The sequence below is a fragment of the Malania oleifera genome, chromosome 5 (assembly GCF_029873635.1).
Source record: "Malania oleifera isolate guangnan ecotype guangnan chromosome 5, ASM2987363v1, whole genome shotgun sequence".
NCBI lineage: Eukaryota > Viridiplantae > Streptophyta > Magnoliopsida > Santalales > Ximeniaceae > Malania > Malania oleifera.
In genome coordinates, this window is record NC_080421.1 from 11,579,107 (window position 1) to 11,604,970 (window position 25,864).

Sequence of the window (25,864 nt, forward strand, 5' to 3'; positions counted from 1 at the left end):
GGTAGAGTTTGTTATTGATCTAGTTCCAGGGACAGTGCCGATTTCAAAGGCGTCGTATAGAATAGCACCAACAGAGCTGAAATAATTGAAAGAACATTTATAGGAATTGTTAGATAAGGGGTCTATTTGGCCCAATGTGTCACCCTGGGGAGCGCCAATTTTGTTTGTGAGGAAGAATGATGGGTCGATGAGGTTGTGCATTGATTATAGGGAAATAAATAAACTATCAAAAATAAATACCCACTCCCTCGTATCGATGATTTATTTGATCAGCTACAGGGGACACAAATATTCTCAAAGATAAACTTACGCTCTGGGTACCATCAGGTGAAAGTCAGTGCGGAAAATGTTCCAAAGACGACATTTAGAACACGATATGGTCGCTATGAATTTCTAGTTATGCCGTTTGGTTTGACGAATGCTCCTGCAGTGTTTATGGATTTGATGAATAGGGCCTTTCACCAGCATCAGTTTGTGGTAGTATTTATTGATGATATACTGGTCTATTTGAAGAGCCCAAAGGAGCATAAGGAACATCTAAGGATAGTTCTTCAGGTAGTGCGGGAGAAGAAGTTGTACGCAAAGCTCAAGAAGTGTAAGTTCTGACTGGAACAGGTTACCTTCCTTGAACACGTTATATCTAGGGGTGGTATTTCTATTGATCCGATTAAAATTGAGACGGTAATAGACTGGGTACGACCAAAGAATGTGTACAAGATTAGGAGATTCCTAGGTTTGGCTGGGTACTACCGCAGGTTTGTTGAGGGCTTCTTTAAACTATCAGGCCCATTGACCAAATTGACCAGGAAGAGAGTGAAGTTTGAGTGGTCTGACAAGTGTGAACAGAGCTTCTAGGAGTTGAAGCAGCAACTCATCACTGCGCCTATGTTGACGATTCCTTCTGGAGAAGAGGGATTCGTAATTTACAGTGATGCGTCCTATAAAGGGCTCGAATGTGTGTTGATGTAGCGGAGGAAAGTGATAGCCTATGCCTCACGATAATTGAAATAATATAAGAATAATTACCCCACCCATGATTTGGAGTTAACAGTGATGGTGTTGAATATTTGTAAACACTATCTATACGGGGGTAGGTGTTAGATATTTACTGACCATAAGAGTTTAAAGTATGTCTTCATGCTGAAGGAGTTAAATATGAGGCAGAGGAGATAGCTGGAGTTGATAAAGGATTATGGTTGCACTATCAGCTACCACCTAGGAAAGGCTAATGTGCTCACTGATACTTTGAGCCGAAATCCAATGAATTCATTTGTATCTACAGTAGAGATTCAGCATTCGATCCAGATGGATCCAGAGAGGCTCAATGTGGAGTTAGTAGAGGGTGATCACCGAGCATTTATTACTAACCTGGTCTTGTAGCTGACTCTACATGGGAGGATTAAAGTAGCCCAGAGAAATGATGTAGAATTGGTAAATCTTATGGGGAAGGTACAAGATGGTCAGGAAACAAAGTTTAGCATCTTAGATGATGGAACCTTGAGGTACCGTACCAGGTTATGCGTGCCTGCCGACCCTGAGATCAAAAGGGTTATTTTGGAGGAAGCATATCGGTCCCTGTATACTGTACATCTAGGTTGTACTAAAATGTATAGGGATCTTCGAGAGTCCTTTTGATGGAGCAACATGAAGAGGGACATAGCCCAGTATGTGGATCAGTATTTGATGTGCTAGCAGGTGAAAGCTGAGCATCAGAGACCGGCGAGATCATTGCATCCACTCCACATTCCTGAGTGGAAGTGGGAGTATATAGCGATGGATTTTGTCACAGGATTACCGCCGACGTTGCATGGACAATGCGCTATTTGGGTAGTAGTGAATTTACTGACGAATACTGCCAACTTTTTGCCGATTAGAGTTAACTACTCCATGGATAGATTGATTGAGTTATAAATCAAAGAGATAGTTAGACTCCATGGCGTCCCAGTGTCCATAGTTTCAGACAAAGACTCACAATTCACATCTTGTTTTTGGAGGAGTCTACAAGGGGTCATGGGTTCTGAGTTGTCATTCAGTATAATTTTTCATCCTTAGACAAATGGGCAGACGGAGAGGATGATACAGATTCTGGAGGATATGCTGCGAGCATGTGTGCTGGACTTTGCAGGTCGTTGGATCTAGTATTTACCACTAGTCGAGTTTGCGTATAACAACAAGCTACTAGGCCAGCATTGGGATGTCACCATATAAGACATTGTATGGCAGGAGGTGCCGATCCCTATTGTGCTGGAATGAGATCGGGGAGAGACAAATATTGGGGCTAGAGCTGACACAGTAGACTCAGGATAAAGTTAGACTCATCCAAGATAGGATTAAGACAACACAGAGCTGGCAGAAGAGTTATGTAGATACTCGCCGGCGAGAGTTTGACGCAGGAGATCACATATTCTTGAAGGTGGCACCGACGAAGGGAGTTATGAGGTTTGGGAGGAAGGGTAAGCTGAGCCTTATGTATATTGGACCATTCGAGATTCTTGAAAGAGTGGGTCCAGATGCCTATCGGTTGGCATTACCATCGGTCTTGTCTAGGATACATGATGTATTCCATGTTTCAATACTGAGGAAATACGTCCCAAACCCCTCTCATGTGATCAGTTATGTAGCATTGGAGCTGGGGGATACCTTAGCTTATGAAGAGGTTCTAGTGCAGATTTTAGATTAGAAGGAACAGGAGCTACACATGAAGAAGATTCCACTAGTAAAAGTTTTATGGCGCAGTCATGTCATTAAGGAGGCTTCTTGGGAATTAGAGGATCAAATGCATCAGAAATATCCATATTTATTCAGTGGAGTTTAAAGATGAGCCATTTAGAGAAAAGGTAAATAATGATGTATGTATTTTGATTTGTATAATGTAATATAGGATAAATAGTGTAACGCCCCAGCCCTTAATTCGGGCCCAAAGTGCTACTATACATACATATCCTATACAAATCCTGAAACATACATTACTACTCGCCCTAAATAGGGACATACGAGTATTTCATAAATAATCTGCACTCATATATATTGCGAAAAACATAAACATTCGTATGGATTCTAATAGTCATAGCAGAGTATCTAACTGTTCCTTACCTACATTCGTCCGTATGTAAAACATAAATTGTATTACATTCCCAAAAAGAAAACCCATCCTAGCTAAACAACCCATAACTCATACAAAACTTACGTCAGCTAACCAGATGCTACGCTCCAAAGTCTTTCTAGAAGACTAGGACCGATTTCTTATAACTCCAAAAACAAAGGTTGTAAGATTAGGGTGAGACACCTCTCATTAAGGAGGAAGATATTACATTAGTGTGTGACTGTACAGTTATATTCTTGTTTGAAAATGGTTACGTGGATTGCACATTCTCAATACTGTAATATATATAGTACATATATAAATTCCTGATAATGTATAACCCAACATCATTACAAGTGAGAGTTCCTGAGCTTAGGGTAGCACACACTGTATAATCTCTCCACCTAATGCTTAGACCTGTGACTTTGCCCATTAAAGCTTTTAAATCATGTATATGCATATTTAGAACACCGTCCAACTTGAAACTATCATAACTATGCCAGTAACTCCCTGTGCAATGGTTGTGCGATAAGAAAGCACTGATCGAGCCCTGTTCGTGCAGGCATTGTCAGGTATCATAACATACCGCAGTCCGACTTGGTCATCACCACCCTAATCCCTTTTGACCAATGGCCTTTCTTACCAAGCCTACTACTAGGTACCCACACTGAAAAATAACTACGTGTGGTTGCACTGTACCTCTATTTTGGCAATGGTACCGAACCTACATAATATAAGCTTTTTAAGGCTTCACATACTATTGAGACAAGTTGCGGTCCCAATATCATATATACAATTTACATTAAAACATAATAACCTGTGCAATTCTAGTATTTTCACAATCTCATTCATGCATACTTTCATTCATACTATGGTAAAAATGGGCTCATAACTTCTCGATTTTACCCTTTTCTCATACTTGGCACGGTATCTAACCAGTATTTGTTTTCTGCATTTTATGATAATCACTTGGAACCTTAGTCCCCATAGTTCATATACACACATCTCAAATCAGTATAGATTCAATTCATATCATACATAACACTTATTTGGTCAATTATACGTTTCATATAAACTGGTTCGTAAAAATATCATTTCTGCTGCTATTAAAAGTTTCAAGTATCTCCTACTTTAGTTTTAGTGCAAATAAAGTATTTTAAGAAATTTGGAGATCATATGCCAAAAACCCCATTTTTTCCAAAATCGTAAAATCGTGAAAACCGTAAGAATAAGCATTTATACCCGATAAAACTTTGCAAATAAGCAGTCAACAAGTACATATAAACATAAACTACATATCGTGTGGTTTCTTTTTCTAAAAATAACTGATGTAAACAAATCCCTTACCTTTATCCTGAAAACTGAAACACGAGCTTATTGATCCAAAACTACAACACGAGATCCTCAAAACCTAAAAACCGAAAAATAATACTTCAATATTATTCAATCTACTACGGATCTACCAAAATAAAAACGAATCAGATCCTTACCTCAATTTTAGGGAAAATCTCGAAAATTTTCAAAACGACGATTTGATCTGCTATAATTGTAGAATTTCCTCCCTTGATCCACGCAGAAACCTCCGATCATCGAAACAGATGACGAATGGCGAAGGATCGCAGAGAGAGAGAGAAAGAGAGAGAGAGAGAGAGTTTTTGGGTTTTCTCACCCCTTAAGCAACAAAAAACAATATTTATAGAGTCTTTGACCGAGTCAAATTCGTCAACGAAGCGGCGCCTTTGTCGACGAATCACCTGGACTGTTCATGGATGAAGCTCTTCCTTCGTTGACGAACCCCATCCGGATATTTTCTTAGTTCGCTCGGTATTTCTTCGTCGACAACGCTCTGAATTTCGGCGACGAAGAACTGAAGGGACTTCGTCGATGAACCCTGTTGAAATTCCTTTTTTACCCTTTTCTTATTTATTTCCTTATTTATGGGTCCGGGTCTCTACATATAGAGATTTTGGTTTTGGGGTGTGAATGACTTTAAGAGAATTTTGAATAGTTGTAATCTCCCATAACCTTCTTTGTAGCCACGGTGCTCCTCCGTCACAAGTGAGGGTAATTAATAAAATTGAAAATATTTTTTTTAATGATGGGAAGCAAATGAATAGCAAATTTCGATGACGAAATTTTTATAAGAAGGGGAGAATGTAATAGCCCCAATAATGGTATACAAGATTAGTGGGGGTAATTTAAAAATAATAATAATAATAAAATAATTAATGTTACTAATTAATTAATTAATTAAACATTATTAAGGAAATTAATTAAATTAAAAAATATGAGGATTATGTGTACATATATATATATGTTTAAATATATAAGGATAAGTTTGTGATGACCCAAAAAAATCTATATATATGATTAAAGCACAATAATAATAAAATAATAAAAATGGTCATTAAGTTAATATCAATACAGAAGTGTTTTTCTGTAAGATCCTTGATTCCATGTTTGATGCCTAAGAAAGACCTTGTCTAAGCGAGTACTCAGAGACCATTGCGGCTCAGTCGCTCCCTGAAGGTCGGTCTAGTTAAAATGGAATTTCATAGTATAAACAGGATAGATACTGTTTGTACACGTAAATAAGTATATATACATAAAATAGTGTTTTGACAGGCATAATTTGTAAAAATACATAATAAGATGATAATAATATAGGTATCATATGTGGGGCCCACAAGACTATGTGGGGTCCACATGAGTCCCAGAGCCACAAGACACTATTTATATACGTAAATAAGTACACAAAATAATATTTTGACTGATATAATTTGTAAAAATATATGATAAATAATAATAATATAAGTATCCTATGCGGGGCCTACAAGACTATGTGGGGCCCACATGAGTCCCGAAGCCATGTAGAGGTTTACACGAGTCTCAAAGCTATGTAGGACGCATAAAATCGTATGAGAGTTATTCAAGTTACGTAGGATCCATTCGGGTCTCGAAGTTGTGTGGGGCCCACAAGACCATGTGGGGCCCACATGAGTTTTCAAAATTCAAATTTATTTTTTGTTCAAAAATAAATAATAAAATAAGTTTAAAAGTAAAAACAATGATAATAATGATTAAGAAAAATAATAAAATAATTAATTAACTAATTGACTAATTAATTAGGTAAGTGATTAATTAAAAATTTATTTAATGGGAATGGTGGCAAGCACTCCCACATGGCCTTCATCCCCATCCCATACTCAACCCATACCTTGCCCATCCCTTACCCATTCTTTAATTTTTTAAAAAATTATAATTTCACCAATCTCCCCATACTTTTATAAATTTCATTTCTTCCCCAAAATTTTCCTATAAATAGGGAGCTCTCAACCTTCATTTTTCACAACAATTTTTCAAGGAAGAGAATGATTAGTGAGTGAAAGAATTTGTGGTGGAGAGAGAATTTTTGAATAAATTCTCAATCACCCACTCTTTCCGATCTCATTTCTTAGAGATAGTTACAGTGTTTGTAAGGAAGAAGGTAAGTAAATTTTGATTATGTTAGTTTTTTTTTTCATTTAAAATTCATACCCGAATTTATTTTATAAGTAAATTTCAATTAAGTTAATTAGTTCCACAAAATTTTCAGGAGTTTATTTTTACGCATATTTAATTATACCCGTTTTATCTTTAATATACTTGCATCTATTTTTGGGTTAATAAATGTTCTAATCCCCTCAGATAAATTTTCAGTATTTTTTTCTATTCAAAAATAAAATTATATATATTTTTAATACGAAAATTGTGTAGCATGTGTTTATTTCTACGTTGCACTTTTTTTTTTGAAAATATGAGTAAAGATGAGATTTTTGTGATATTATTTTAAATTACATAAATTATAATAAGATGATTTTAAAACCCCTTATGGCAATGAAAGTTCAAAGTTACAAATGCTCGGTACTGCAACTTAAAGTTTATACAGATCAGAGTGCACCCACACTGTTTACAGAGTAGTTATTTATGTTAGTGGATTTCTCCTGAGTGCACACCTGGTTCCGGATTAGGACTTAATAAGGAAAATCTCACTTAAAGTTTACGTACGTTGATTTAGTTTGGTCGGCCAGCCAACTAAGTCCAGTCTTCAGACCGCACAACCCAATCATGGGGGTAAACATGACTTACGGAAAATGGGCCTAAGGGTGGTTTTTATAATATATGTTTATACATATTTAATTACGTGTACAAAGTTACTGATGATTTGAAGGAAAAGTGTAAGTTTATGTGAAAATGATCATTTTGGTGCTTAAATGACGATCTAAATAAAACGTATAAGGAAAAGTATATGTATGTTTATCATTAAATATTTTTACAGTTTTAAAGTTAAAAGTTTAATTTAACAGTTATAGCATATAATTATAAAATTTTACTGTTGTAATTGATGACAAAAGTTTTATACAGAAATTTTTAAATTTATATTTATTCTAAAAGAAATTTTGAAGTTATAGTATTAAATATTGTTTTACGAAATTTTTTAAAAAGCTCATTTTGGCCACACACTAATAATAATTTTATTTACTTACTGAGCGTCATCTCACTCCAATCATATTTTTATTTCAGATAACTCTGAAGAGCATGTTAGGAATCAGGCTTAGCAAGCATGCGGGTGGGGATAGAAAAATAAAGATTTGTTTAGAAATATTAGTATGGTTTCAGATATTTATGTTTGTGTAATTTTTCTTCTTTTGAAATAAACGATTGTAATATGGATAATTAGCGCTCTGGTTTAATAAAAGATAAAATTTATTTGCTTCCACTGTAAATTAGTAGTAAAAAGTTAATATCCCAGGCTCCTCGGGGTCGGGGTGTTACAAAGTTATTATATATATAAGAATATAATAATGGATAAAGGTAAAAAAAAAAAAGGATAAAGAAAGCTTGAGAAGCTTACTTGAAAAGGAAGCTTGCGAGAAAAAAAAAAAGAAAAAGAAAATTGCAGAGTCGTCATCTCTCTCTCTCTCGCTCCTCACGCTCTCCACTCTCTCTCTCCTCAATTTCTCGGTTGATTTTCGCCCGATCAAAAATCAAAAAATACCGCTGGACTCCATTCTCCGCCACCAACATTTCTACCAGAGCAGATTTGTCGTAAGAGTGGCGTAGGCATATCTCATGGGGTAAGCTAAATTCTCACTTTTACCTTAATTTTTTATAAATCTTAAGCTCAATTGACGATCAGACACCACCACGTGAATCTAGGGATAATTCTCAACAAGTTTAATAAAACGGATTTCTCGTGGGGTCATTATAGGCATAACCCTAAAATTAGGATAAGAGGGTTATTAAGAGACTAATTATTATTTAATTAATGTTGATTTAGAAATGTTAGAATATTGGGCATTCTAAGGTTGAAGTAGGGTTTTTGGAATTCAGGGCCTGGGTGAGCGTCGCAGGTGCAATTTTGGGACCCTGCAGGTATAGTTTAGAAAACCAGGTAAGGGTGTTAAATATTACTTTCAATATTAATTTTGAGTATATGGAGTTTAGGGAATGTTATATGAGTATTATTTTGGGAAATGAGTTAATTAATTTGGGAAAAACGCGAATTTACAGGATTTGAGTTTCGGGCTCTAGGGGTGTAGGATTTGGGTTTTAACGAGACTCTTAGTAAGTAAGGTAAGGAGAATAAATTATAGCATTATTTTTTTTAGAGCTATTGTTTGAATTGATATGTGAAAATGAGCATATGGTATTTTGTCTGAAAATTATTATGATATAAATATCAGATAAATTGTGTGGCATTTGAGTAATATTGAATTGTGATATTTTGGAATAGGAAATATGATTATAGAAATATTTTCTATAATAAATAAGGAAATATGAGAATATGATTAGTATTATTGAAAAGTGTGGAAATTCATGAAAATGAGTTATATATATATAGTATTGGAAGGATGGGAAGAAACAGAAAATGATGAAAATATTGTTGATACGATGTGATGAATTATGAAAGCTGAAAATTAAATTATTGCAACATGAATCACGAAATGTGTATATTGAGATGGGAAATTCTGAAATTATGAATACTGGAAATGTGAAAATTGCATTGAGAATTTTGTAAGGTAAATACTGAAATGTAAAAATGGGAAATATAAGTACTGTAATATGGAAATTGAAATGTGATGATTGAATTGAGTATACTGACTGTGAATATCGGGGAAATGTGAACATTGTAAAGTGTGACAACTGCAATGGGATCATTAAAATGTGATTGATGGAACGCCAAAATCGCATAATGATTGCGGGTATGTGGTAAGGGTAACCCTAATGGATGGTTATGGAAACTCTAATGATGGGTTGTGATATTGAGCACGGTACCATTGCTAGCGGTGTAGTGCAACCACATAGACTCGTGGAGAGTGTGACGTGACCGTTGACTCAGCTGTTTAGTAGAGTTGTTGTACCCCTTGAGTCTAGATCAGAGCTATAGGCCGGTCAGTCGTACTACAGACACGAGATATGTGATGTGATATTTTGATCTAACCGGATTGGCCAACCGCGGTTAGATTCAGCCTTTGGGCCACACAACCTTGATCATAGGGGGAAGCACAGCGTGGAAAGAAATATCCTCAAGGTAGCCATGAGTTACAGAAGCGATGTTGGTACTAGATACCAAGGATACTCATGAGCTGGATAGTGCGATGGAAATGGAAAGTGAAAGAATGATAAAAATTGGCTAAAATGAGAAATGAAAGAAATAATGGAAAATGAGAAATAGATAATGATAAAATTGAAAAATGGATTCGTGTGAGTTAATAATATAAATAATTGAGGTGAAGGGAAACTCTCCGCCAAAGGGCTTACTAAGTAGGGTGAGTGTCCTGATAGGTATCAGATGTGACCAAACTTTGCTGCGTAACGTGTTAGGGCAGAGAGAAGTTACCTGTATGGGCGGGTAATCTTCCCTATTCTCATGAACTTTGCAGGTAAATATGTGTTGAAAATGAATGAACTTGAGAAATGGTTTTAAAGCTTATAAAAGTTTGTGTTTTATATTTATATGATTATGAGAATATGTATATCAATGTATTTTCTCAGATGAAATTATGATTTGAAAGGTAAAGTGTGCTACAACTGAACTCATATTGCCACACACTGTAAATAATTTATTCTTACTTACTGAGATGTGTCTCACTCAAACTATCTAAATTTTTTAGGGAATAGAGATAAGTTAGGTGATAGAGCTTCGAGACAGTAGCGAGCTGAGACCCTGATATATAGGGTGAGTTCTTGAACTATGGAGATGTAATTCCCCTAGGATTGTGTTGTTTTTGGGTATGAGATTGTAATGCATATATATATACGTGATACTCTGGGTATTGTATTTTCGTTGTTATGTTTATACTGTCTTCCACTATTAGGTTATATAAATGAAATGACTATTTACTCGGTACCCAATGTGACTTGGGTCATATAGGTGGTAATAGGGTTTTTGACGTGGCCGATTTGTGAATATTGTTGATGACCTGTGAATATTTATTATTGTTTATATTAAAAAAATTGGTACGAAAATCGGGGCGTCACAATAACATTATGAACATGTGCCTTTCTTATTAATTGTTCACACGCAATCATATAATTATTGAAAGCCCTTGCTTATAACTAAATAGAAATACATTTTTTTTAACTTTTTATACAAATTTAGATAATATAATTTCTTAAAATTATTTAGAAGACTACAAATTTTAAATAAAAATATTTTTCACAAGTGATTCCATACCCCCTTACCAAAAAATGAGGATTTTTTAGTGATAAAAGCTAGTCCAAAAATTTTTAGGTGTAGGGTGGGGGCATTTGATAGGTGGGACAAAATGCTTTCAACAATGATCTAAAATGTTTGGACGACAACCACTCGTGCAAGCTGGTAATAATACTAAATGTATTTCATACGACTTTATCCAATATCGATCCCTACATACACAATAGATTATCGTCCTTCTCTAAACCATTCATGTGACTCGGGATATTACCCACTCCTGGGCATGACAACTTTTGCTCATTTAACCCACCTGACTTATCAATGCGGCCCTTTCTCAATATTATCTACTACCCTTCCTCTCAGTTATTTACGCAAAAAGATCCTTATATGTGTGATTGACTTTGATTGCTAGCTGCTATGCGTAGGAGTATATTATGACATGATCAGTCACTTAGGCAAACCAACCATCCCGCCTGAAGAATTGTTTTATGTCCCCCACCCTTATAAAGTGAAAAAGATGCCTAGTGATCCATAGGCTGCAACACATTCAGTCATTAACTCCTCACATGTGACTCCCCGATTTTCGTACAAATTTTTTTCAATAATGATAAATAATTACACGTCATCCACAACACCCACAAATTGGCCACGTCAACAATCCTACTATCATTTATACGACCCGACCTGCATTGGGTACCGAGTAAAAAGTTATTTTATTATACAACCTAACAGCGGAAGACAGTATATACATATCAGTCAGAATACAATACCTAGAGTATCGATATACACATATACACAATACTATCTCATACTCAAAAACAATACAACCCTAGTCCAAACTCACCCTACATATCAGGGTTCCAGTTCCCTACTATCACGGAGTTCTATCACCCGGTCGGTCTCTGTTCCTTGAAAAAATTTAGATAAATTGGGTGAGACACATCTCAGTAAGAAGGAATAAATTATTTACAATGTGTGGCCATATGAGTTCAGTTATAACATGCTTTACTTTTCAAACCATCGTTTCATCTGAGAAAATACACTAATATACACATTCTCATACTCATATATATACACAACACGAGCTTTTATAAGCTTTAAAACCATTTCTTAAATTCAATAATTTTAACACATAATTATCCGCAAAGTTCTGGAGAATAAGGAAGATTACCCGCCCTTATAGGTAGCTTCCCTCTGCCCTAACACGTTATGCAGCCGAGCATGGCCACATCTGATACCTATTAGGGCACTCACCTTACTCAGTAAGCCCTCAGGTGGAGAGTTTCACTTCGCCTCAATTATGTATGTCATTAACTCACACAGTTCATTTCTCATATTTAACATTCTTTATTTCTCAATTTCCATTCTTTATTTCATTTCTCATTTTAGCCAATTTTATCATTCTTTCACTTTCTGTTTCCAATTTTACTTTCCGACTCATGAGTATCCTTGAAATCAAATACCAACATCGTGTCTGTAACTCATGGCCACCCTGAGGATCTTTCTATCCACGCCATGCTTCCCCCCATGGTCAAGGTTGTGCGGCCTGAAGGCTAGATCTAACCGCGGTTGGCCGACCCGGTTAGATCAAATATCATATCACGTATCGCGTCTGTAGTACGATTGACCGGCCTATAACCCTGATCCAGACTCAGGGGGCCCAACAATCCTATAAAATGGCACAATCGATTGTCACGCCACACGCTCCAAGAGTATGTGTGGTTGCACTAACATCACTAGCAATGGTACTGTGCTCAATATCATAACCATCCAACAGGGTTTACCAACACTTACCCGCATTCATTATGCGGTATTGACATTTCATCAATCATATTCCAGTATATCACAATTCAGTTTGATATAAATATTCTCATCATTTTCTGTATACATTTCATCATTTTGTAATATCATATATCATATTTCACTTATTTTTCACATTTTCTCAAAATACTTATATCAACAATTTGTATAAACTCATTTTTCATGCAAATAATTTCCACTCACAAATAAATACCACATTTCATTATTTTCCAATATCAATAATTCACAAAATCTCATTTCAATATTTTCTTAAAAATTACTCATCATTATATTTTACACTCCAAAATATCGCAATTTACAATTACTCAAATGCCACACAATTTATCTGATATTTATATCATAATAATTTTTAGAAAAAATATTATATGCTCATTTTTGCATATTAATTCAAATAATAATTCTAAAAATATTGTTATAATTTATTCCCCTTACCTGGCTTATTGAGAGACTCGCTAACACCCAAATTCTACGCCTTTGGCGCCCGAAATTCGACTCCTACAATTTACATTTTCCTTAGATAAATTAATCTATTTTTCAAAAATAATACTCATCTAACCTTCCTTAGGCTACATATACCTCAAATTAATATTTAAATTAATATTTAACAGCCCCACTTAATTTTCTGAATTTTGCTTGCGGGTCCCAAATTTACACCCGCAGCGCTCACCCTGACCCTAAATTTCAGAAATTCTACTTCAACTCCAGATGTTCAATATTTTAGTATTTCTAAATTAATCCTAATTAATTAAAAATAAGCTCCTTAATAACCTCCGTATCCCAAATTTGGGGTTTTACCAACGACGACCCTAAGTTTACCTCGTTCCTACCACCGATCCACTCTGGTAGAAATGACGGCAGCGGAGAATGGTGCCCACGGTATCTTTCGATTTTCGATCGGGTGAAAATCCGTCACGAAATTGAGAAGAGAGAGAGAGTTCAGGGGGGTATGTTGCATAGAGAAGGTCTCTGCAATCTTCACAAATCCTGAAGCTTCTTTAAGAAGCTTCAGGTGATAAAAATAAAAATAAAAAATAATATATTTAATTAATATTAATAATAATATATTTTATTAATAAAAATAAAAATAAATTTTAATTATTATTTTATGTCTTTTTTTTTAAATTTAATTAATTAATTAATAATTTTTTTTTAAAAAAATTACTCTACTAATCTTCTATATCTTTTTTGGGGTTATTACATCACACCTCTACCGCCATTTCTAAGACCGACTAATGCCTCATTTCACAAGTATCTACTAGTGTAGTGTTAATCATATATTCAACATAGCGTTTAGATTGATACATCTTCTAGAACTAAGGGTCTTCTAACCTACTATGTATGATTAGTCGGCCTTGTGGCATCAAAAGGATTAGACATCCACTAATGCTATGATTCCTTGTGGTCCAAACCTGGTGTCGCATTTGTAATTCCTCAGTCTTCAAAGATCCAAGCCAACCCATGTTGCCAAGGTAGATAATCATCTTTCCTAGAGATACTAAAATACAACTCCATAAATGAGAACCTTATAGTTTATTTGATACATGAGAATATAATGAAGTTAATTTTATAAATTTATCATATATATATATATATTTCATTATTCACTTGATTCATTCTATTCAAATGTACTACACATAGGGCTAAAATTTAAAATACTAAATAAAATGTGGTGATTCTTTATTATTTCTTGTATTAATCGCATGTACATTTATAATGCCACAAAAAGCATATAAAAAGGCCCAAATTTTTTTTTAAAAAATCTAGAGATGAATAGCGTGCGAGAGTATGATTGCTGTAAATTTTCAAGAATCATGTCTTGCCCATCATTTAGAGGTAGAGACTTGTCAAAAATATTAACATTGAGCGTCAAGACCATGTTGAATAAACAAATTTTTCTCTATTCAAAAAGTGCATATAGCTATATCAAAGGAAAAATTGATTAGTATAAAATTAAATTTTATTACTTAATTTTCTTCAAATTCTCCATTCAAATTAATCTTAAATTATTATCACTTGTTTAGTCTCATCAATTATCAAATCTTGAGACATTCTTATTGGAATTTTCGAGTTCGAATCCAGATTGGAGTAAGAAGGGATATGGGATAAGAGATGAATTATGTCCTGCTGTATAACTTAAACCTGGTATGAACTTCGAATAATTACTTTATTTTTGTGGTAAAATTAATAAGGTGCACAAATAAATTTTATAAAGTACTAAAAATTAATTATAATTACTCTATAATTGAAATCATGGATTTGGTATTTTACATTTGGATTTGCATGGATTTTTAAATAAAATGTGATTTATTGGTGATTGAAGAACAATCTTACTATACATTATAAGAAAAATAATAAAAAATATTTTTTGGAAGATTTTTATTATTTATTATTTAAATTTTTATAAATTTTATGAATTTTATGCTAATTATATCTTGAATTATATGATGATCTTATTTTGATTTTAATTAAAAAATTATATAAAGCAAATAATTTAATTAATAAAATTCTATTCTGATATTTAGTTTTTGACTTTTTGTAAAAGTTATGAACAGAAAAACAAAGAATAGCGCAAATAATGGGGTTTTTATAATTTGTTTTTAACCCACCCAAATAAAATGATACCAAATAATCATTTAATTAAAAAAAAAATCAAGAGGAACAAAACGAAGCCGTTTATCTTCTGCGAATGACGCCGGGAAGTTGGGCTTTTGGTTCCTGTGTTTTGTCTCGCAAATTGAAACGGCACCGTTTTGCGCTTTTGACCCACCCAAAGCCCCACCCGCGGCGACTTTGCCCAGCTGCTGGACATCACCAGTCTTCAAGACGAGACCACAGTTTCTGAACTGGAACTCTCGAAGATCATAAACCCTAGCAAAAATGTCGAGGCCTCTGATCCTCTTCGCTTTGCTTTTCCTTCTTCCCATCCTCTGCAGATCCTTCTCTCCTGAAAATCCCGGCAACCGGCGCGTCCTTGTTTTGGTCGATGACTTCGCCATTAAATCTTCACACTCTATCTTCTTCAGATCCCTCCAGACTCGTGGCTTCGAACTCGATTTCAAGCTCGCTGACGATCCCAAGATCAGCTTGCAGAGATACGGACAGTACTCTTACGAAGGCTTGATTCTGTTTTCCCCCACGATCGAGCGTGAGCGTCTATTATTTCACCCTCTGTTTTCGTTCCGAGAAAATAAAGGATGAATCGCCATTTCTTTTCAACCGAAAAACAAAAGATTTGATTTTTCATTTTTAAATTTTCTATCTGTGCGAATATTAATTCAACGTGAAATAATATACTCTGCAATTTCACTGTATGCTTAAAATGTTTGGTTCAGTGTCATGGTACGTAAATATTTTCTTAATTATGTTTTATAGGTTTTGGAGGATCCATTGACCTGCCTGCAATCCTGGATTTTGTTGATTCTGGTAATGATTTAATTATTGGGGCTGATGCTTCTGCATCCGAATTAATTCGGGAAATTGCCAATGAGTGCGGAGTTGACTTTGATGAGGTGAATACAGGGATATACCAATGATCCATTACATGTTACGGTTAACAATGTCTGTCATGCATGTATTGCTTGGTGTTATTTATCATATGCGCTTTTTTTCTTTATTTAAGTCTTTGTTGCCGATTAAATGTTTGATGGACTGTTATCTTTTTATTTTCTGGTTGATTGATTTGAGATTTTTTTCAGAAAACTAATGGAAACGTTGGGTGGAATGAAATCTTTGCAATCAAATTGAGCTTTGTATCAAGCTCAATTTCTTGTCTTATTTATTTTGGATGTTTTTTATTTTTATTTTTACAGGATCCTGCAGCTATGGTTATTGATCACACCAGCTACGCGGTTGTGAACACCGACGGAGATCATACATTGATTGCTAGTGATGATTTCATTCAGTCTGATGTAATTTTGGGAAGCAAGAAGATTGAGGCAAGTTCCAACATTGTTATTCTTAGCTTGCCAGTTAGAGTAATGTTGGTTTTGTTGTTGTCGTTGTTGGACCAAACGCTTGCATGTCAGTGCCATGCTGCATTGAGTTTGACAAATCTACAATTTCTCTTTAATTGACTTCTAGTTTTTAGAGGATGTTAGTGACCAGCATAGGAGAGTATAACTAATTTCCGTTGGCCCCAAAAATTTTCTTATAGTTCTTTTTTGTTTTTTTGGGCGGTGGGTGGGGAGGGGATTTCTTCCATATGCCACCCTCCATTTTTTTCAAAAAACTACTATTCTCTATCACATCATTGAAACATGTTATAAGCCTCTGCACTTTGCATCCACTGGCCTACCTCCAGTGGGTCATTAGGTGATTTTTCAATTGTGATTCTAACTGCGAAGATCTGTGCTATAACTAGTATTTTTTTTTTTTGTTCTAAATCTGCCACAGGCTCCAGTACTTTTCCAGGGGATAGGTCATTCATTAAATCCTGCCAATAGCTTGGTAAGTGACCTCTATTTTATCTAATTCTTACCTTATTTTGCTGATGCAAAAACTAAATTCATGTATTTTGAAATGCTGACCATCTATTTATGTCCTGTCTTCAGGTGTTGAAAGTTCTCTCCGCTTCTCCTTCAGCATACTCTGCCAATCCAAAGTCCAAGTTGTCAGATCCTCCATCATTGACTGGATCTGCAATTTCTTTGGTTTCAATTGTGCAGGTAGTTTAATTTTCAACTCTATCCTTCCCTCTCTCTTCTCCTATGCCCCCCACACTCAAAAAGAAAATAAAGGAAAAAACCCCTGGGTGGGTTTTGTGAAAGGAGGTGAGCATTTCCACTTCTCATATAAAAAATTAATATGATGAACAAATTATGCATGCATTAATATTTTAGCTTACCTTGTGCTTTCTTGCAAATGAATGTTACTTTGCAACATATATTCTCCAAATTCTACCCTAAATATGCAAGTGATAATTATTTTTTTGCTGCAGGCAAGAAATAATGCTCGCATTTTGATCTCTGGCTCATTAAGTATGTTCAGCAATCGGTATGTAGTTGTTGTCTGTTGACTGAGAAAAACTCTGTATGATATACTTATTTATATTGATAAATGTTGGCTCCTTGGCTCCTTGTTCAGGCTTTTCAGATCAAGCGTGCAGAAGGCTGGTAGCTCAATTAAGTGAGTGAAGTTTTGAGTCCCTTCTAGTGTGTACAGTATTAGTCTATGTCTAGGATTTCCTAAACTCTATTATGTGTCTACTTGACTTGTATCAATTGTTGATGTGCATGAAGTCTTCCTGTTCAACTAATGCGTAATGATAGCAATAGCCTCCTTGATTTGTGCATGGAAAGTTACCTTGGTTGGAATATGATCAATTGTGCATTGGCCTAGGACCTCCTTAGGAATATGTTGGAACTGTCATGGTGAACTTTTAAACAATTACGCTAATTACTGAGTAGCAAACAAAATAATATGTTTAAAAAAAAAATGATTTTGTTATTCACAGTGGGGAACATGGCTGGATCTCCTGTCAATGAATCATAGTGACATGTTACATGACTATTCCCAGCTGATCGACATACAGTGCAATTTAATGAGCATTACTTAACAGATAAAAAACAATAATTATGGTCTTTCATTTTATTCTTCTGAACATGTTTTCTGTAGACGCCTCAATTTTGAGGGAACCATCCTTATTCTAGTACTCTACTCTTCTTTATTTATTTTTTGATATCGCCGGGTGTCGTGAGCTTACACACTAGACTAATCCCATGCCTAAGCTAGCTGTGCTCTCGACCAACACTTAGGAGGTAAATCGTGGATATGCGCTGCAAGCAGCAGGGTTCGAACCCCAGACTTCACCTTTGTCCAATGCCGGCTGACGCAAGTCCTTACCACTCGAGCTTATGCCAAGGGGCTACTTTACTCTTCTTTATTGTCTGTGTTGCATGAGTTTGTAATTTAGCTGAACTGATATGTGTTCAAGCTTAGCTTGCACTTTTTTTTTTTGTTTTTTGTTTTTTGTTTTTATGTTTGAATTCAAGTGGGAGTTTCATTTGAATTCGAGGAGTTGGAGTTCTGTTTGAAGTTTTGAACCTGAGAAAGTTGTTTGAATTCAGCTCGATGGAGGAAGTTTCAAAAGCTCGAGCTCATTTGGCTTGATTTGATTAGTTTATATTTTGAATTTCTCAATAGAAGAAAGAGAAATTTATTTTGATGTGGGCGCATATGTGTAAAATAAATATCTCTTGGTGCACTCATATGTACATAAAAGTTGTCGTGATACAAGCTGAAAGTTAAGTTATTTGAATTGAAGCTTTGAGATTTATTGAACTTGATTCAAGCTTGAAAAAATTCAAGCTCAAGCAGGGTCTTTACTGAGCCAAACTTGAACTATATGCGAACTGTTCGGTTTGTTTTTAGTCCAAGTCCTATATCATATTCCATCTGCTGCAATATCTGGTTTGTAATATCTTTCTAAAATGCTTGGTTAAAAAATCTAGTGCTGTGCAAAAGCATACTTATATTGGTTGATTTTTTTCTAGTTGCTTGCCTTGTTGGTTTTCTGACTTTATATCCATTTGACAAACCTTTGACCTTGTTACAAATTTTAGCCTTTTAGGTATCATTATTGGTCTTGTTCCTGGTACAGCTGGGACCGGATATGACTGGATCTGTTGTGATTCACATTAAAGAATGCACTAAAAATCCAAGAATTCATGAAAACTTCAGATACAATTGGAACGCACTATGAGTGTGTGTGCATGTCTGCACATCACATTATTCACAAGAAAATGTTTGTATGGGTGTTTCTGCTAAAAACAACATGCTCAGGACTATGACTTACAAAATATTAAATGTCATATGCTTTCAAAATGCCCTATGACTTTCAGAAATTTTCAAATTTTCTGGGGACAGAAGGTGAGTGAATTTTGACATGGATATTCCTAAGTGGAGATTTGGTTCTTGGGATCTTGGTTCATTCTCAGGAATGTAAAGCCAAGATACGAGGTGCCCACATTTAGTTTGCTAAGGAAATCCTATGTGGTGAGCATCTGATATGTTCAGGAATCTGTTCTTCCTTCCCTAAATCCATGAGTATATGATCCCGACTTGACTTTGGTTATCACTGATATCCAGGGACATGTAAAATTAGGACTAAAATGGCCCCATAATTTTCCCATATAACATAATATACTAAATATAATATTGTATTGCAATAAAATAATACATAAAACATATTTACACGATTAATACATGAAATGGTAGCAGGCATAATAATGTATTTTACCTTATGATATAGCATTGGTCCCTATTATGACATTTGTCATAATAAATTATTATAATATTAAAGTTGAAAGTAAAATTATTATTATTATTATGAACAGAATATCATTTCCGTAGGAGGCTCTCTTGTACTCCTCTTTGCACTTTCTTTCTTCTTTAATGAAATCATTTCTTTTTCTATCCAAAAAAAATGAATGAATAAGTTATTGTAATATAATTTTGATTGCTAAGATTTGAACCCTAAGTCTACCTTGTTCCAACACCAATGCTTTACCACCTAAACCAGTCTTTTCGGTTTTGAGGGCCATTATATAGTAATATTGTTGTTGTTGTTGCTGTAAAATGATTCAATAATGTTTTTTTTTACGTTATTAATGTTAGTATCACACACTGTTGTGATATTTATGAGGATGAGCATTGTGCACTCGTTGTTACACCCTATTATGATATTTATAGTAATAAATTGTTATAATATTCGAAATATAACACAATATCATACTATATTATTACAATATAATATTGTTATATTATGTTATAACAATATAATATTATTATATTAAAATGTGATCACATAATTGATTACAAGATCATATAATATTATGATACTATAATATTATAATATGATAGTATAATATTATAATATTAAAATAAATGTTTTATATATTATTATATTGTATTTTAAATGGTGATTATTTGATGACTGGAATTTTTAGGATATGGACTAAATTTATTGTATCCTCTCAACTTTTTATTGTGATGAAAATATTAATATTTATCATATATTATTATGTATGTACACCGGTTAAGGATTATTCTAATAATCTTAATGAAATACCTGACATGATTCCGTGCTGAACGAAACACAGACATGGTGTCCTGTGTAAATTCCCTGCTATAACACAAACCAAAAACAAAAAAATCCCATGATAGAGGCATCATCTTTCAAGCATTGGATTCCCAAATCATCTTATTTCAGGACTTCTAAGATGCCATGTACCCAATGCCACTTGAGGACTTTATGTGGCCTATCAATGCTATTGGGTTAATTTAATTTGTTGTACTTTTGTGTTTGCAATGTCAAGGAATGAGATTTGAAGTAATTGTTCGAAGTAAAGTTTGTTGTGGTTTTTTGTTATGCATGATATCAAGTCATCATCATACAATCTTTTCTATTGAAAGCTAGATGTTTATGAGAATTATTTTCTGTAACAGACATGAGAAATCTGGGAATGAGCAGTTTTTTACTGAGCTGAGCAAATGGGTTTTCCATGAAAGAGGTCATCTCAAGGTGAGACATTTGACCAAGCTGATCACTTGCAGAGTCTTTTTTATCATGATGACATCGAGAATTCATCAGTTTGATAATTAAATGACCCTGCTGACTGCTACATTTCAAGATGTCAATTGATGATAACTTTTCTAGTAGTTGCCTTAGATAAAACTTGCTTATATTCTGTTTCACTAGGCTGTAAATGTTCGACACAACAAAGTTGGGGAAGCAAATGAACCTGCAATGTACAGGATCAATGATGACCTGGTAACCATTTTTCATTGTATTGCAAAAATTTGTATGTGAAATTAATGAAAATAAAAGTTTTTGCCACTGATTATGGCATAATTTTGGTTGAAGGAATATTTTGTTGAAGTATATGAGTGGTCTGGAACAAGCTGGGAACCATATGTGGCCGATGATGTTCAAGTGCAGTTTTACATGATGAGCCCATATGTTTTGAAGAACTTGCGAACAGACAAGAAGGTAAATTTACTTTATGGCTAAGATTATATTTGTGTGACTTCTTTGCCCTGTTGAGCACCTCTTAAAATCACCTATTTCTGCAGGGTCTTTATTCTACAAGATTCAAGGTTCCTGATGTTTATGGGGTTTTCCAGTTCAAGGTTGAGTATCAAAAGCTTGGATACACAGGCTTGACCCTATCAAAGCAGGTATATTATTCTCATACTTTTTATCTGGTATAGGCATAAACTCTTATTGCTGTTAAATTGGAATAGGCTTGTACCCGGAATTACTTTTTCTATTTGAGAGTCTTGGTTTGTAATCCGCGAGCTAACCAGTCTCTGCCAATCAATGGTCTAGAATTTACACGGATCTTTTGAAAATCAATGGTTGTGAACAAAAATCTAAATATAGTATTCATAGTTATCAAATCAAGATTTGAATTGTGAATTGAAATTCCACTATCGGGAGTCAAGAATCGTGAATTGAATCAAATGTTTATTCAGTGCAAATTTCCAAAAACCAATTCCAAATGACATGCATATATTGATATACAAACAAGAAGAAAATTAGTAAAATATATTTAATATTGACAATAAAAATATATATTTCATGTGTATGCTTTCCCTAGACAATAAAAAGTAAGGAATGAGTGAAGAGAAATTAATAAAAAAGATGAGCATTATGTCCTCTTGTCATCTTTTGGTGTGCTTGGAAAAAAAGTAATAAAGCCTTCAAAGTTACAGTAACTCCGCCTTAGATTTGCAAAGAGCAGTTGATTGCTGTTGTTTCCAGCTGGCATATTGGAAAATTGTGAATGATCATAATGTAATTCTTGATGTTTGTGATACTCTACAGAGTGGTTGACAGTTTGTACCATGGGATGGCATCCCGTTGATGCCCAACTAATAAAAGTTTATCTTTACCAATTAAAAAAAATGTTGTTTAAGGGAAGGAATGAAGGGGGGAAAAAACTGAACTTTTGGTCTTTATCAACAATTAAAAAAAATCATATTTCATGCATGTTCTTTCTCTAATTAAAAAGAGAAAACATTTAACTTTGAAAAATAATAATTGAGCAAAGTAACAAGCAACTAAAGAAAATCATCTTTTGAATCTTAACAACACAATAAAACATGTGTGCATCTTGGCCATCCGGTGTTCTGCCCCTTCTCAGTTGCAAAACGCTATAATCCTCCAAGTGTAAAGATTGGTTTTGTGAGGCAACATAAGACCAGAACTTCTATTTTAGCAACAGAACAAACGTAGACAAGGAGTGGAAGGTAATTGTGTAAAAATAAAATGCTAAAGCAATAAAAAAGGTTGTTTGGGGGTTTTAAACCAGCCCTGTTTGTAAGGATATTATAGGCCTAGAATTGTGTGAATTGATGGATTCAGTTTGATTTGTTAGATTCATGGGGTGAATCAATAGATTTGACAACAATTTGGTTGTTTTTTGCTTTGCTAGAAAGATTTGAATCGATTTGATGTGGAATTGATACAAATCAAATGATAATCATGAACCATAAGATTTTAACAACTATATTACTAGTGATTTATTCAATGGCTGTGTATTTTTAACTCAAAATATGAACTGAGGTTTGTTTATGTTTGATTTGTCGGCAAGTGTGCATTTTTTTTTTCGTCGTTTAAGAAAAGTTAGTAATTTAAAATATGTACTAATATCAATAATAGTGTTCAAGTTTCCAAGAAAGTTGATTGAGCATATGGTGACTCAATCCTTGGTTGGAATCTAGAATTGGAATGAGTGGGACTGATTCACTCCCATGTAATGTCTTTGGATAACTTAACTAGGAATTTGAATCATGCAGGCATTTATGCTATGTTTGGGAGAATGGAATTAGGACCTTGGTTTTGGATTTTATATTGTAATTGAAGGCCATATTGTCATGTTGAGGCACAAAACCCATTCCTCCCACCTGGATAGGCATTCCGACACTCCCCTGAGTTCTCAATCTGGATTTCTAGGAACAATAATCTGGGTTAGATGGTGGGTCCTATGGGTTCTGAACACGCAAGTATGAAACTAGATTAACTTATATTACAAGTGCATTCCCATATTGATCCCTACATACCAATTTGGCCTCACAGAATTTCTTAGAAGTTTTAAAATCTGAAAAATACATAACTAGCCTTCATAGCAAATTAACTGGTGGTTCGATCTTTTTCTTATTTCCTCCTTCACCATCAACAAATAATTATTACCAGAAGTTTTAGGCATATAACAGCTCAGAAAACTCTGAAGTTTGGAATGTGAGAAGTATACTTTTTAGCCTTCACAAAATGGTAATATAGGCCGCTGATTCTCTCTCTCTCTCTCTCTCTCTCTCTCTCTCTCTCTCTCTTAAGTATATATATTTATAGATTGTATGGAAGTTTCAGCAATGACTTTGACTCTGTATATTGTTATGAAAAATGCGCAAATTAGCATAATGACGGTGGAAGTTAAAATATTGTCTGGGGCATGCCCTAAAATGAGAGCTTAAGCCGGCCAAATTCTATTCAGCAATCAGCATTCTCATTTCAAACTGGAAATTGCGCTGGTTCTATTATGATGCGTGCCGTTTAATGGTTCTGTTGCATGTGGAGCCATTGTTTCCAGTTGGCAACATCATTTTTTGTCTTGTATCAGCATGCAATGTTGAATCTGGCGCCAAGTTCCTGATGGTCTCATTTAAAAGTAAATTAAGGTTAAAGTGATTTACCCATGCTTGTATGATTTTTCTTCTTTTTCCTTTTAAATAACTACATTGTTGTTATCATTGGTTAACTCGGAAAAGTGTTTAATCTAGAAATTAGTGCCAAGGTTCTTTCCCTTTGCTCTCTGTCCTTTTCCTATGTTTTTAAGTGGTTGAAGAAGCTGGAATCCAGCTGGAAAGTGCATCTGACTTATTTAATTTGGTCACCTAGTTTAGTGATTTTGGTTACCAAAATAAGTTTGATTTATCAGAAAAATTTTGCTATGCTAGAATGACATTGTTACTTGTATTGTGACAAAAAGAATTTTATTATATATATTGTCCTTTTAACACAAGGAAAAATGTAAATTGCAGATTCCAGTCCGGCCCTTCAGACACAATGAATATGAAAGATTTATCCCTGCAGCATATCCTTACTATGGAGCAGCATTTTCTATGGTAAGGCTCTGGCTCTCTCTCTCTTTCTCTCCCTCCCCCCCCCCTCCCCTCCTCCCAAAAAAACCCCAAACAAGTGTATAAAAACTTTATGCACACTGCAGTTTCAATGCCTTCTGGGGGGTGGTGGAAATTTGAAGGATGTTATAGACTTGTGGCTAGAATGAATACTAGCCTAGGCAAACCAGCCTCCACAATCTTTTCCCAGCAGCATTCTCCTTCATATGTTCAACATAGACCTGAACTGGCCATTTTGTCTGGTACCCTGTGGTGCATCTCAAATTAAGCTGCAAATAAGTCAGACAATGGAGAATAATGGCACCGATTATTCCTCACTAGTTTTGCATCCGGATCCAGATTGACCTATCCAGTCGTAACCAAGCTTGTTTTAGTAGAGCCCATTTTAGCTTGTGACCTTGAGCTTGACTTGCAGTGTATCAAGCCTAAGCAGCTTCCGCGTATATCCTTCATAAAATTTATATGAAAATTCCAGGTTTACACTGACGTATTATGTGGGGGTTACTGATGCAGATGGCAGGTTTCTTCATCTTCTCCTTTGTTTTCCTGTACAACAAGTAGCTGGGGAACATGCCGTTCCATTGGGATTGAGAGGCCTGGTTTCGAAATTAGGAAATTTTGAGGGAACCATGAAACGGACACAAATGTTAGAAGACATTATTACAAGGGCTGATATCATGTCATTTTGGTGGCAAAGGAAGGCTTATTATAGTCCTGTTGTTGTAGTCGTAACTACTGTCGTTGCTTATTTTTGCGTGGCCCTATTTAGTGTGGCTATTTCATTAGAAGAAAAAAGTGTTTAACCTTTAACACAAGGGCAATTATACTGGTTTAAATTCCAATGACTGGTCGTTCAATTGGTACAATTGTTCACCTATTTTCCTGACTAAATTGCTCTCTTAAAATGGTACTCAGCCTCTTTAAAAGTTTTTGGTTTTTGTATTTTTGCTTTTTATTTTTTCAAAAACAGAAAATTTGAAGATAGATATTAAGCTCGCTCGAAGAGAAAACAGTATGAAAGTAAAATCAGGCTGGAGAAGATTCATCCCATTCAAAATGGAATATGATTGCAATGCAAAGCCATGCCAAAATTTTAGGATGTAGAATCTATTTCATGTTAT

The 25,864-nt window shown here is 34.7% G+C and overlaps 1 protein-coding gene across 2 annotated transcripts; it reads left to right on the forward strand.

Moving 5' to 3' along the window:
* The first annotated feature begins 15,298 nt into the window (after window positions 1–15,298).
* On the forward strand, window positions 15,299–25,634 carry LOC131155233 (dolichyl-diphosphooligosaccharide--protein glycosyltransferase 48 kDa subunit). 2 transcript variants are annotated; one of them, XM_058108224.1, is made up of 13 exons: window positions 15,299–15,747; window positions 15,975–16,111; window positions 16,412–16,537; window positions 16,995–17,048; window positions 17,153–17,266; window positions 17,539–17,594; window positions 17,685–17,726; window positions 21,048–21,123; window positions 21,301–21,372; window positions 21,466–21,591; window positions 21,675–21,779; window positions 24,645–24,728; window positions 25,257–25,634. In XM_058108224.1, exons 1-13 carry the CDS (start codon window positions 15,480–15,482, stop codon window positions 25,302–25,304), a joined length of 1,308 nt encoding a protein of 435 aa, XP_057964207.1. In that variant the 5' UTR covers window positions 15,299–15,479; the 3' UTR covers window positions 25,305–25,634. The 2 variants fall into 2 exon arrangements, with proteins under 2 accessions (XP_057964207.1, XP_057964206.1); XM_058108223.1 differs by having other exon boundaries at window positions 15,303–15,747; window positions 24,645–25,634.
* Window positions 25,635–25,864: the final 230 nt, after the last annotated feature.

Coding starts and splice junctions, on each gene's coding strand:
- LOC131155233 (XM_058108223.1), top strand. CDS start 15,480: ATGTCGAGGCCTCTGATCCTCTTCGCTTTGCTTTTCCTTCTTCCCATC. Junction 21,373..21,465: donor ACAGGATCAATGATGACCTG/GTAACCATTTTT, acceptor TTTTGGTTGAAG/GAATATTTTGTTGAAGTATA. Junction 21,780..24,644: donor GCTTGACCCTATCAAAGCAG/GTATATTATTCT, acceptor TGTAAATTGCAG/ATTCCAGTCCGGCCCTTCAG.